The sequence below is a fragment of the Gopherus evgoodei genome, chromosome 17 (genome assembly GCF_007399415.2).
Source record: "Gopherus evgoodei ecotype Sinaloan lineage chromosome 17, rGopEvg1_v1.p, whole genome shotgun sequence".
NCBI classification, from domain to species: Eukaryota; Metazoa; Chordata; order Testudines; family Testudinidae; genus Gopherus; species Gopherus evgoodei.
The window spans coordinates 3930558-3943966 of NC_044338.1; the positions used below are offsets into that span (position 1 = coordinate 3930558).

The 13409-nt window shown below is 36.4% G+C and overlaps 1 protein-coding gene across 1 annotated transcript; it reads left to right on the top strand.

Moving 5' to 3' along the window:
* Positions 1-1481: 1481 nt before the first annotated feature.
* On the top strand, positions 1482-11673 carry SPATA22 (spermatogenesis associated 22). The gene is made up of 8 exons (XM_030536987.1): positions 1482-1524; positions 1984-2112; positions 3761-3821; positions 3966-4061; positions 5672-6029; positions 7632-7761; positions 10276-10373; positions 11482-11673. Exons 1-8 carry the CDS (start codon positions 1482-1484, stop codon positions 11671-11673), a joined length of 1107 nt encoding a protein of 368 aa, XP_030392847.1.
* Positions 11674-13409: the final 1736 nt, after the last annotated feature.

A 13409-nucleotide genomic window follows, 5' to 3' on the forward strand; every position in this document is an offset into this window, starting at 1 on the left:
TTTTATGGAAGTCCTCTTTTTTTGTATCTCAGATATGGCAACCGTAAACTCAAACATTAAGAATTATGAGTCAGGACCCCCAAAATGACAATATTGGTTAAAAATAATAAGATTAAAAATAATAAATTTGGGGTGCTTTTATTTTTCTTTAGATTTCTGAGGTTTTAAGGTATATAGGACTTGCTTCACTTTTGCAAGCTTTTATCTGCACCCAGGGCTAGAAACATACTTTATTTATTTATTTATTTATTTAATGAAAGCTATGATTCTCATGCAGTCTCTTGATTACAGTAGGTGAAGCTTCAGTAGAAACACCCAGTATCTCAAGACTCACAATAAAATGAAGAAAGTTGGCGATACTGCTTATATCGTACCCCAACTGCATATCATTTTACAAAAGTTTTACAAAACTCATGTAACTATCACATCTAGAAATGAGCAAAATGTAATTACTCTGTTATAGTTATTTTATGTACACAAATATATGACACTAGGTCAGATAGGATTAAAGCCATTTAAACATTTAAAGTGAAATTATGTACATGAAATAGCAACTCAAACTGTGTGGTATAGGAATAAAATACCATGTGTGTATTCTAATTCACTGTTTCTACTTATAATACTGTCACAGATTACTCAGAAAGGAAGCATGGCAAATAAAAATTCATGTTTGTCAAATGTGAATGTACTTTAAAAGTTAATTTCTGTTAATTCTTCCCACAGAATCTCCAGTTTATAATGATGGATTCTGGTCATATCAAATACCTGTTGCAAAAGGGAAGTGTTTAAAGGTTTTGGGCCGTTAGAACGGCAAATTTATCTCTTTCATTTTCACATCGTGTGCAATGGGTGTAGTGGCACTATTTTTCATAAAATAGTTAAACCTTCAGTTCTTATTCATAACCATCAGGCATTCCATTTTGATAATTAACTTTTCAGGGTTTATTATAGCACCACGCTTTATAACAATGTTAAAGTTATAGTTAAGTCATCACTTTCATTTTAATTCCCTATTTTCAGGGACTTATACAAAATTACCCTTTGAATTGAAAGCTATAACTATTTGTTTTCATTTCAAAGGGGAAGATTTTTTAGAACGTTTAAATTTATTAAAAACAAACCTGGACCAAAATAGATGTAACTATGCAAAATATTTTATTTTACTTCAAAAATGTAATAACTGGGGCCTTGATCCTGGAAAGTCTTAATCATGTGGTATAATTTTATGCACATTAATGGTATGACAGAAATCGATGAGACTACTCACACAAGTAAAGTTAATAATGTGCCTGAATTGACATACATAAACTGTTACACAAATAATGAAGTGAAGCTGATGAAAAGCTACATGTACTTTAGTTATATTTATAATGTGAATTAGAGTTTTTTTTCCTACAGGCAGATTTAATTGAAATATAACTTTCACACTGGGAATTTGGAATAGTGAATAAATTATTGCATATTTGGATATTGTAAAAGAAATGAAGAGAAATTTAAGTGACAATTCATCTCGTAGCACAGCAGGTATCAATTACTTTTTATTACTGTACAATTTGAAAATAATTTAATCAATGTATTTACTCAGTTCTGCAAACACTTTCTACTAAGCCAGTCCCCTGTGCTCAACCCTGATGGTCTATGAAATAGAGTTCCACTAAATATGTACCTTATTGGAGGGTTGAGGTCATAGTGGTAGTGTTGATCTCAGTGGAACCATTCAGAGAGTGAAGAGTTTAGCAAATGTGTGTTTGCAGGACTGGGGTTTTAGACTGTAAACTCTTCCCTTGTCTTCTTTATGAAGTACCACACTTTTGGGTGATATAAAAGAAATAATAAAGATGATGATAATGGATAGAAATGTTAATTAAGTAATTATCATATACCCATTTTATGAATGGAAAATGTAGATTGTATATCCCTTAGTCAGAAGGATTTCATGGCTTTCCAACAGTATATGATACAGTTATTTTAATTCATATTTAGGTTGTCTACCTGTACCACTGTTCAATCAGAAAAAAAGAACCAGACAGCCGCTCACTTCAAATCCACTTAAAAATGAGCCAAGTACCAGCACTGTGACTCATAGTTATGACTTTTCTGCTAGAACAACTGGTAAATAAGATAAAAAAAAAACACACAGCATTTAAGGCAATTTTAATGTTAACTTTGTAACAAGATTTTTTAAAAGTTTTAGCCATCTTTATCTAGAGCTCACAAGCATGCTTTAAGTTTTCTGTAGAAAAATTCATTTTGTGAGAGAAAAATATGTTCTACTCTTTTCTGTCCTACAGTAAATTTATTTCTCCTCTGTATAATTAAGCCCTTTTAATGTGTGCTTGCAGGGAAGTTGACTTTTTTCTGTTTTAGAGAATGAAGTAGAATGTTGGCATTTAAATGCCTCTTGAAATGGTGACCTTATGGTTTTGGGTGGTTTCAATAGAAATTCAAGGTCCTTGTTACAGGACGGAACATTTATAGTGTGCTATTGTAGTCTGGTAAAAGAGAAATAATCTGTCCCCAATACTGTGTTTTTAAAAGGCTCTGACATAGAATTCTGCCAGGATTATTTATTGTCATCATTGTTATCCCTACAATTACTGCTTAAAATAAAAATTTCTTTGTGCTTACTACAGACAGTTCTAAAACTGGTAGCTTAAACATCAGTTAGAAAAAAAGGTTAATTAAAACTCACTTTGAAAAAAAGTTGTGTAATATCAGTCAACCAAATTCCCCATTGATCTGGATACAGAAGTGAAATGAAGACAGACACATAGATGGATTTTAAATGGCCGGGTGAAACTTTTTATTAAACTTAAACACAGGGGAGGTGTGCTACCCACCCATCACCCATATTTTCATATAACAGGCATTTTAAGTGGTTCCAGTGTGGGGATTACAGGCTGCTACCAAATGACCCATAACTTGGGTTATGCTTTCCTTGGTCTACCTCCACCCCCATGACTCATCTTGCTCTGAGACATACCAATCCCACCCCTCCATCAAGGGGACAGAGAGTGCAGAAGGGCGGGGACCTCCACCCACATGAGCCACAATGTCAGACCCTATCCCATGAGCCCAACGCCCATCAGCAAAATCCCATGTCCTTTACCTCTTGGAACCCTTATTTTATTCTTTTAATGGCACTGGAAACCTTCTGCATGTTGTGTTGAATTAGCAACTCCACCAAGTATCTCTGTTAGATACTAAGTGCATTTCTGCCTAATCTACTGTGGGCTGGAGTTACTATGAGGAAGGCTAAAAATCTCTCTGTGCCTCTGGCAATTGACCCTTATGAGAGAAAAAATTCCTTCCTGATCCCAAATGGGCAATTGGTGAGACCTGCAGCATCTGTCAGGCTGGATTCCCCTTCTTAGCTCAGTGTGGGTAGGATGGGGCTGCTGGAACAGAGCCAAAAGAAGCTTCACATGGCTCGTCCTCCCTGTTACATCCCTCAAGCTGGTGGATGTGAGCCAGTCGGTGTCCCTCCCCTCCAACCGGCCAAGGGGTACCAAAGACTCCAGTAGAGCATGAGCATAGGAGGAGGTACCTGGTGTCCTTCAACAAGTGTCCTCCCTCACTGCTGGGACTGTCCCTTTCCTCGCCAGCTCCATCAGTTCCCCCACCTGTTGAGGCAGGTGGCATTTGGTTTCTTATGATGCACAAAGCACATACATAAGTCTTTGCAGGAGAGGGCCTAAGTATATTTAGTATATATATGTATTTTCAGTTTTTATCCATATGCCATCATTTGTCTTTTAAGAATTAGGGTGGGAAGTTGCAAAGCCAGAGCTGGCTCAACTACAGAAAACAACAAACAGTGGGTATGTAAAACCAAACTTTTTTGCCTTCTAGTTTTCTTTTAGTGACTTATTCATTTAATTATTTCATAAAATACAATTCACATTTTTAACCTATAATCAGGCTGCTACTCTGTCATTCTAACATTTAAAATGTTTCTTTGAAAGCCAAATAGAACCTTCTATGGCTCCTTCTCTGTTGAAACAACAAAACACATCAAAGCCTAATATATCAAATACTGGAAAGAACCTGAATATTTTGAGGTTGGTAAAATTTAGAATTTCTTATTATCATTAAACAGAAAAATACTTATTCTTATATGAAAGTAAATCTGATATTTCTTATATGTTTCCATGTTCTTATAACATTAAAAAGAAACTTTCTGAGTCTCAGATCATTGCCATGCTCCCCAACCTATATTCTAATTCTGAGCCAATGTCCATTGAAATCAATGTAAATCTTTCCTTTGACTGCAGTACACTTTGTATCAGGCATAAAAGCCTACTCCTACAGTCTTTACACAGGCAGCACTCTAATAATCAATGAAAATTTCCCTTCCAGAGAACTCTGAGTTGGCAATGTTGCTTATCTAATTTGTCTTTTAACAAATAATTTATTTCTAATGGTATATTAGCCTTTTTGGGCATGATTACCAGCTATATATACTGCAAATTTTGTACACTTTCAAACTGAATTTGCATTTTTATTTCAATGGTTCCAATTCAGCAAAACATTGTCTATTTGCTTTATCAGGAACTACACAAATAAATGCCTTGGAAATGAAAGGTGCTCAATAGAGAGCCAGTAGAACTTCTGGGATAATTAGGAAGAATTCCAGAGTCCAATTTGTTTCTTCTAATTTTAGGTGTGATTTCCAAAAATAATTTTCAGTTGCAAAATCTGGATTCTTTAATGCACCTACCCATGTTAATTGATAAATGGTACAAATAAACACAATTTGTTGTTAGAATCTCAAAACATATACACACACGGAAGGGTTTGTTCCTGCCTCCATGCCATAGACCATATCATGCCATGAATTTTCAAGCAAAACTTTTTAGCTATGCTGAATTCTGCTTAAAATTTGGTGTCTGATATAGCCTTATGTGATGAACTCTTACTGACTAAATTGGGAGGTGTTGTTGTGAATGAGGGCAATTATTGCTCATTATTTATACAGAAAGAAGTTTAAGCAAACTTGAATCTTAACTGGAAAGTCAGTATTGAGCCTTATTACAATCCAGGCAAGTGGTTGCTTGGGGCTGTGCTTTTTTGGAGGTCCCACATCCCAGGGAAACACTCCCATCCACAGGATAGTTATCTCTTTCTATTTCCAGATGCAAGATCAGTGGGAAAGTAAATATCTTTCTGACAAGACCTCCCTAGCTTCAGCTCCAGTGGCAGGACTGGAGGTAGAAGCAGTTAATTGGTTTTCTTTATGAGGTGTAAGGTCCTGAAATCATAAGGCTAGCCTTACAGCCAATTGTAGGAGGAATTTTTGAGCAGTGACCCTGGGATGAGGGTTCACAAGGGAATTCATTTCTATAATTTGGAGAACTTGCATTTACAGTATATTGAATTTGAGAAAATCATTTTAAGGTCCTGTTCAGGACATCAGTTAAGCACATGTTTAAAACCCATTGAAGTTAATGGGAGTTAAGCACATGTGTAAAATTAACCACATACTTAATCACTATAAGGATGAAGTTAAGCACATGTTTAAGCACTTTATCTGGGATTAAAGAAATACAGGGTGTTTTTTTAAAAAGGTCACAGAATAATCTATAGAATGTACTTATATACATTTTGAATATGCAGGTCAATATTTCAATAGGTATTGTGATATTGAATCATATATAATGTTGCACTGCAGAGCAGAAGAAAAGAATACCAATGCTAAAGTTTGGAACAGAAATGAGCATATGTCGCCAAGTAGCAGAATCAATTTGATATCTGATAGTGGAATCATTCGAAAGTTTGAGAATATCTCAAATAGTCTGAGAACTGTTCAGCAGAACAAACCACCTGACCATCATAAGGCATCACAGCATATTGAGACAACTGTAACAGGACGAATATGTTCATCCAAAGCACAATGGCCAGTTATATCCAGCACCACATCAAGAAGTCTACAGGATCATAGTCCAGCATATAAATTTAAACATAATATTCAACAAAATAAAGTTAACGAAAAACAATTTGATCATGTTCCAGAAGACAAAATGATTCAGGTAAAATTTTGGGGAATAAGAAGGGGAAGAAATTACAGACCTCAGGACATTTACCAAGAAAATAATAAGGGGACAGATGCCAGTTGGGGGAGGGAAAGTTGTTCGAGGGCAGCGGAAGCCGCCATGAATTCTAGCTTTGGGAGGCCTCCATTAATTCAACTTTGGGAAGCCTTGGAATTAAGATTTTTGTATTAAAATAACCTAAAATTTCCAAACAGTTACCACTACGTGCTATGATCACACACACACCTTGGTCAGCCTTCTGCTCAGAGTCCTGGCCTTTTCTTAGATATGTCCCAGGAAATTTTGTTGAAATGTTGGCAGCAACATTTTTGAATTGTGTTAAAGGAAGACATGCCCTCACTTTAATGTAATTTATTGAAATAATTTTTACTAGTGAAATAAAATTATGCTTCTTCAAGTCATATGTTGTGAGTAATGCAATATAGTGGTATATAGTGGTTCTTATTCTTCAGCTGTTTGTTGAATGGTAAAGAGTTGCTCCGCTTTTAGAAAAACTGGCTTTGTCTCCTAGTTTCTGTAGTTGAAGTTCTTTTCTGTAAGGAGAACAAATATATCTCTTGCTGAGTATTGTACACTAGTTTACTCTTCTTATGCATTTACAAAACCTTTTTCAAAACTGTTGGCACACTTCATAGCTCTTGTTAATGCTGCTTGTTAATAAAAATAGAAATTCTGACTGATTTTAATCTATTCTGTTCTTTAAACCTCTATTTACATTTGGTGCATCCCTCATTCTTGCATTTCTTTTTTAATTTGCTAAATGCAATTTCCCTGTAAAAAATAGCACAAATTTAGACTAAGAAATGTTTCCATTATTTATGTTTTTAACAACAAAAATCCCATCGTACCTAAAGATATAACTTTCTTTTTCTCTGTACCCCCATGCCTTGCCCAGCATTCACAAATGAATGATCATTATCTATTTGGTCAATGTTGACTCACAAGGTAGTACAGTATAAATCAGAAACAAAATAGCTATTCATTATTTATTAGATTTATTTGTGTATGTTTTAGACAACTGCTAGTCATGACTTTGTTTCTATCTGCTACTCAGTATGAAGTAGGCAGCACAAACTTGTGTGTTTCAAGTATGTTTATATTATTTCTTTGTCTTGTCAGCAATTGTTTTCCACTTGGCTGGACTCAAATCAGTGGTCTGGTGCATGTCCATGGGATTTTGTCAAGTCCTACTTATTCTCTCCAATTAGTACGGATTTTGGGACTCGTGCTCTGAAGTCATTTAGAACCGTTAGAAAGTCCAATTCCTAAATAAAATCTTCATTTTATTAAATGCCTTTTGCATGGGTGTGGGTGCAAAGGAGGGTTGTGTGACCATTGTTTTGAATAAGAGTACTTATTTATTTGAGCAGAAACAGTAATCTATTGTGTGATTTTTGTGATATCATAAAACAAGTTATATTGGACAGTGGTTTATTGGTGCTTTATTAATGTAAATAAATTAAATGTGTTTATTTTAAATACTGGATAATTAACATAAGACCAATGTGTAATTATCTATCTGATTTTAAAAACTGTAAAAGTCTCTATTTAACTTGAGTTCTCATCTTTCCCTGAGAGAAAGTCCCAGCATATCAATTAAAACTTAAAGAAAATGATAATTCTCTGCGAATTATAAGTGCAGTCATTGAAAGTATGAAGCATTGGAGCCAGTATACTTATAAAACTGCACTATTATTTGAAGTATTAGGTATGTATATTAGTTTATGCTATAGTTAAGAATATTGGTGGGTCAGCCCCACAAAGACAATGCAGTTTTTACTGTAGAGCAACAATAGTAAAAATATTTAAAGAACCAATTCTCAAATTTTGATTAATATTTGACCCATTTTCCTTTTAATATTGACATGAGCCTCCAATTAATTTCATATCCAGACAATGGTCCATATATCAAAGATGACCAAAATACGAGCACGGTACTCTACAATATTTAAACTCTTCCCATCTTAATATTTCTACTATTGTCTTGATTTCTGTTATAATATTTTCTAGCCAAGGTTCAAGGGCAGTATAAAATGAATTGTGCTAATTTAATCAGTGGCTTAGGCTGATAAAAAGAAGTATGGAATTTCCAGGGGATGAAAACTCTACTCAGGTTTTGGTAGCATTGTGCAAGGCAGCCACAACTCCACTTAAGAGGTGGGTACAAAGGTAAAGGTATAGAGGAGAGCACATCATCATGCTGAAAAGGGGAGATGGTCACGGTGGCTAGACAGTCTGCTGATATAGCTCTCTGAAGAAGTTCCTTTTGGTAAAATTCTCATGGGATGTGATACAAATTAAAATTGCCTCTCTAATTTGTAGGAACCCTTACACACAGCAGAGGTGAAAACACTACATGAATCCCAAAGGGATGAATTTCCCTCCAGCAGCAATGGGTTTAGCTGACACAAGAAAGTCCTCTTTACATCCCTCTGTGGCTGATTTGATTAACTGTGCCCACTATCTAAAACCTGTCTGTACTTAGAAAACTGATGAAGAATTTTATTGGTGAAGCTTGGAACTTTGTCTATAAAATCTGAACTCTTTGATAAAAGAATGAGCACAACCTAACTTCTTACATAAGAACGGCCGTACTGGGTCAGACCAAAGGTCCATCTAGCCCAGTATCCTGTCTACTGACAGTGGCCAGTGCCAGATGGAGTGAACCTAACAGGTAATGATCAAGTGATCGCTCTCCTGCCGCTCTCCTGCCATCCCTCTCCACCCTCTGACAAACAGAGGCTAGGGACACCATTCCTTACCCATCCTGGCTAATAGCCATTAATGGACTTAACCTCCATGAATTTATGCAGTTCTCTTTTAAATGTTGTTATAGTCCTAGCCTTCACAACCTCCTCAGGCAAGGAGTTCCACAAGTTGACTGTGTGCTGTGTAAAGAAGAACTTCCTTTTTTTGTATTAAACCTGCTGCCCATTAATTTCATTTGGTGGCCCCTAGTTCTTGTATTATGGGAATAAGTAAATAACTTTTCCTTATCTACTTTCTCCACATCACTCATGATTTTATACACCTCTATCATATCCCCCCTTAGTCTCCTCTTTTCCAAGCTGAAAAGTCCTACCTCTAATCTCTCCTCATATGGACCTGTTCCAAACCTCTAATCATTTTAGTTGCCCTTCTCTGAACCTTTTCTAGTGCCAGTATATCTTTCTTGAGATGAGGAGACCACATCTGTACACAGTAATCAAGATATGGGCATACCATCGATTTATATAAGGGCTTTAATATATTCTCTGTCTTATTCTCTGTCCCCTTTTTAATGATTCCTAACATCCTGTTTGCTTTTTTGACCGCCTCTGCACACTGTGTGGACGTCTTCAGAGAACTATCCATGATGATGCCAAGATCTTTTTCCTGATTTGTTGTTGCTAAATTATGCCCCTTCATATAGCCCCCTCTTCATATACCCGAGAGACTAATCCACACTATATAAAAAGCCATCACAACATCAGTTAAGAGTGTAGTAGCAGACTTTCTGTCTATTTTTCAGGATTATTACATTTTTTAAAGAATTAAAATAATTAAAGCTTGAGATATTATTGAGGCTAAGAAACAGAAAGAAAATTTGCAATGGAAAATCCATCTAGCAAGGGTACCAGAGTTCTGCAATAACTTTTTAGTAGAATTAACCTGGGAATCAGTCCAAACCTGGAGTTCTTCTGAATTTGAATTATTTTTACAACCTATTTCACTTTTAACTTTTATTGATGTTACTTAAAAATAGAATTTGACAAAGGAAGCTAGAGATGACCAATTGTTTTAAGTGTTGGGGTGGCTGGGGATACCAAATGTAACATGAACTCATGGACTCTTTTAACTTGGAAATGTTGGTTACAAATTTTAATGGTTTATAATTGATTTGCATATAGGAGTAAGTACAGCTTTAAGAAAACTGAATCTCTCATCCACTAGTACCTAGGGAACTAATCAGTTTATAATCTTGCTTACGAAAAGTATAGTTTTTCACCTACTTCAGAGACAAAATATGTGAATTTACTATTAGTGTGCCATATGTAGCCCTTAATTTGCAGTAGAATTCCACTGATGTCAGTGGAAACTGTGCTAGTTAGATGACTGACATCAGTATGTTGCTTAGTATTTTTGTCTATTGAATATTAAAATCAGTTAATATTTGTAGATCACAGGCTTTAATAGTGATCTCATGTTTACATCCTTGTTTACTTCTTGACATATTGTTTAGGCACACTTGATTCTGCAGTCACACCTGGAGCATATGGAGCAAAAAGTTTTGTCCTGAGAGATGGAAAGGAGAGTCTGCCATGTGTATTTTATGAAATTGTAAGTATTTTCTGTGTTTAACCAGAATATACTATATGTGGTGCAGTTAGGAGGTTAATAACATGTATTCTGTTAACACTAACTTCTAATGTATAAAATAAAGTTAAAAGCTGTATTGTTCACTTTCCATACAAAGTGAACAAACTGCTTATTGGGTCTGTGGCAGTAAATACAGTTGCCGTTCAGGCAAGCCCAAACCCGTTTTGCCAAAATTTGTTGAGAAATGTTTGTGCAAGTGTCTTGGGGCTTTCTCTGATCAAATTAAATCTGAGAAGAGTTTGTTTAGGTTGTGGAAAGCTGGATTGGGATTTTGGAGGGAAACAAGTATAAAGCAGAGAAGTTATGGGGCAAAATTCACTCTTTTTCAAGGTGTGCTCTGCATATTTTTATTTGTAGTTTACACACACCAACCCCTTGGTGCTGCTGAGCTTTTGCAATCCTCTAGAAAAGATGTACCTGTTTGGGTTGCATGAGCATGCCTTCATAGCACTGACCATTCAGAAATGAGGCTATAAAAGGGCCATGCAGTTCTGGGCTTGCATAATTGCCTTCTATCTATGGCTAGATGCAGATGTAGGAAAATTCTCTTTGAACCCAGGGAAGGTTTATGTATATAATTTGGCCAAAGTTCAATTCTTCTCATAAAGGACATATAGCAGGAAGTTTTTTGGTACCTCAGTTTGTTGATTAATTTTTTTAAGGTATTTGTGCATACCTCAGGGTAGACTTGGGCCAAAGTTATTGTGGGTCTTTTGTCTGTTCACTGTTAAGACATCTTTTCATCTAGCTTTGTGGTACTTAGCAATTTCCCTCAGAACATACTATTTTCCACAGCACCCTTCTTATAATGGAACCACTTTTCCTAAGAGTTGTAGGGACAACAATTGACAAAAGAAGTTCTTGTGATGTATGTAGCTCCTGTGCAGTCATGCTGCCAGAGAAGGTCAAGAACTGCAAGAGATTGTAGAGCTGACATAGCCCACAAACATTACCTAGCCTCCAGTAATCCCCTACTAACACTATTATTCTTCAGACATTTTCAAGAGCTTAGTTCATGTCAGAAAAGGGAATTAATTTTAACCTTTTGATTATTATGCTTTTGAAACAGGATCGTGAGCTTCCAAGACTAATTAGAGGTCGAGTCCATAGGTGCATGGGAAACTATGACACAAAAAGGAACATCTTCAAGTGTGTGTCTGTAAGACCTGCAACTGTTGTAGAACAAAGAACTTTCCAAGAATTTGTTAAAATTTCAGATGTTGAGATGAGAGAATGTGTGAAAACAATGAATGAAGTTTAAAATAATGTTTATTTAAGCAATAATTTAAAGTTGAGATCACACTCCTGTTAATCAACAAGCATAAATGCTGCACATCTTGAGCATTTACAAAAGCTCATATTAAAAGTATTCTTTTATTAAATACTTGAAAGCACAATTATAATATGTGTTATTTAAAATTAAAATAAAATTGTTCCAGTTTGTTTCTACCATTATATTTCTTACTTTATTGTGCTAGATTTTTTTGTTGTGTGGTTTGTTAGATTTTACTGAAGGAATACAGGCAGTTCTCAGCCTTACGACACAATTGGTTCCTTACAATTGCATTGTAAGTTGGAACTCGGAACCACAATCTACTCCATTCCGGGACCAAGTGTCGTAAACTCAAAACCTATAGTTGTGAATCGAATCAGGGTGTCCACGTAGAAGCGTCATTAATTGCAGTTCTTTGTAACTCGAACGTCATAAAGTCAAGGACTGCCTGTATTACATTTTGGTTACAAATACATGAATTTATACAGACTCAACTTTTAGCTAAACTCATGTACCCTGAATGTAAACAATGAATGGATTTTGTAGTGTTATCATGGAAGATGGAGGGAACATCCCATTCATAGCACAATTTCTCACCCCTTTTGTCTAACATTGAGGGTACAGCTGTATGGCCCACAGAAAGTTGAACTGGGAGATGTCCATCTCCCCTTCCACTAACTCCACAGACAATCCATTGAAGTGTTAATAATTTAGCCTTAGCCCTTTAAGGGGAAAGGAGTAGGGGAGAATCACAGGGAGCTGGAGAGAGTCAGAAGTATAGGGCCTCTCCATAGATGGTCTTAGCTTGTAAAGGATCTCAAAATGTCTGAGGGTACAGGGCTGAATACACTGCCCACTCTGAGGGAAACCTGTTCACCCAAATGATCTACAGGCTCATCATACCATTTCCGCCCCCTTGTGCATTGCCTGTTGGTTTCTCTATGAGAAGAGGCAATCTAGTCTCATGTCAGAAATTTACTGAGAATTAAATTAAATTAATTTTCTTGAATTCTGAATTATATGATCATTCAGTGCAAGTGTAAGTAACTGGAGCAAAATAAGGTACTAATTCCATCATTAACGTAAATGGCTTAGAAAAATCAGATAATCAATTCTAAGTGAATTTATTGTTGCTTTTTAGTACGTTTACTTCAAGAAATTATTTTGAGAAAACTTTTATTTCAAAATATTAACCATATATTTCATCTAGAGAATAAATTTTTTTTAAAAAATGATTTTCATTGCTGATAAATATAAATTATATGTAGATCCATATTCTGACTGGCTGGGCTACAGCTGCAGAAGTTGCCTCTCTTTTTCTGGCTCTGTCAAAACCCATGTAGAAGTTCTTCTACAGGCTAATGTAACAGGCTTCATCCCAGAACAGCTCGGCAGTGCCTATCTTAGGTATTTCTCTGGTCCCCATTACTGAAGTATCCAATTGCCTCAATCTTTAATGTATCCAGGGGTGGCTCCAGGCCCCAGCACGCCAAGCGCGTGCTTGGGGCAGCAAGCCACCGGGGGGGGGCGCTCTGCTGGTCGCCGGGAGGGCGGCAGGCAGGCTGCCTTCAGTGGCGTGCCTGCGGAGGGTCCGCTGGTCCTGTGGCTCTGGTGGACCTCCCGCAGGCGTGCCTGCGGAGGGTCCGCTGGTTCCATGGCTTCAGTGGAGCCTGTGGAAGGTCCACTGGAGCCGCGGGACAGGCAGAGCGCCCCCTGCAGCATGC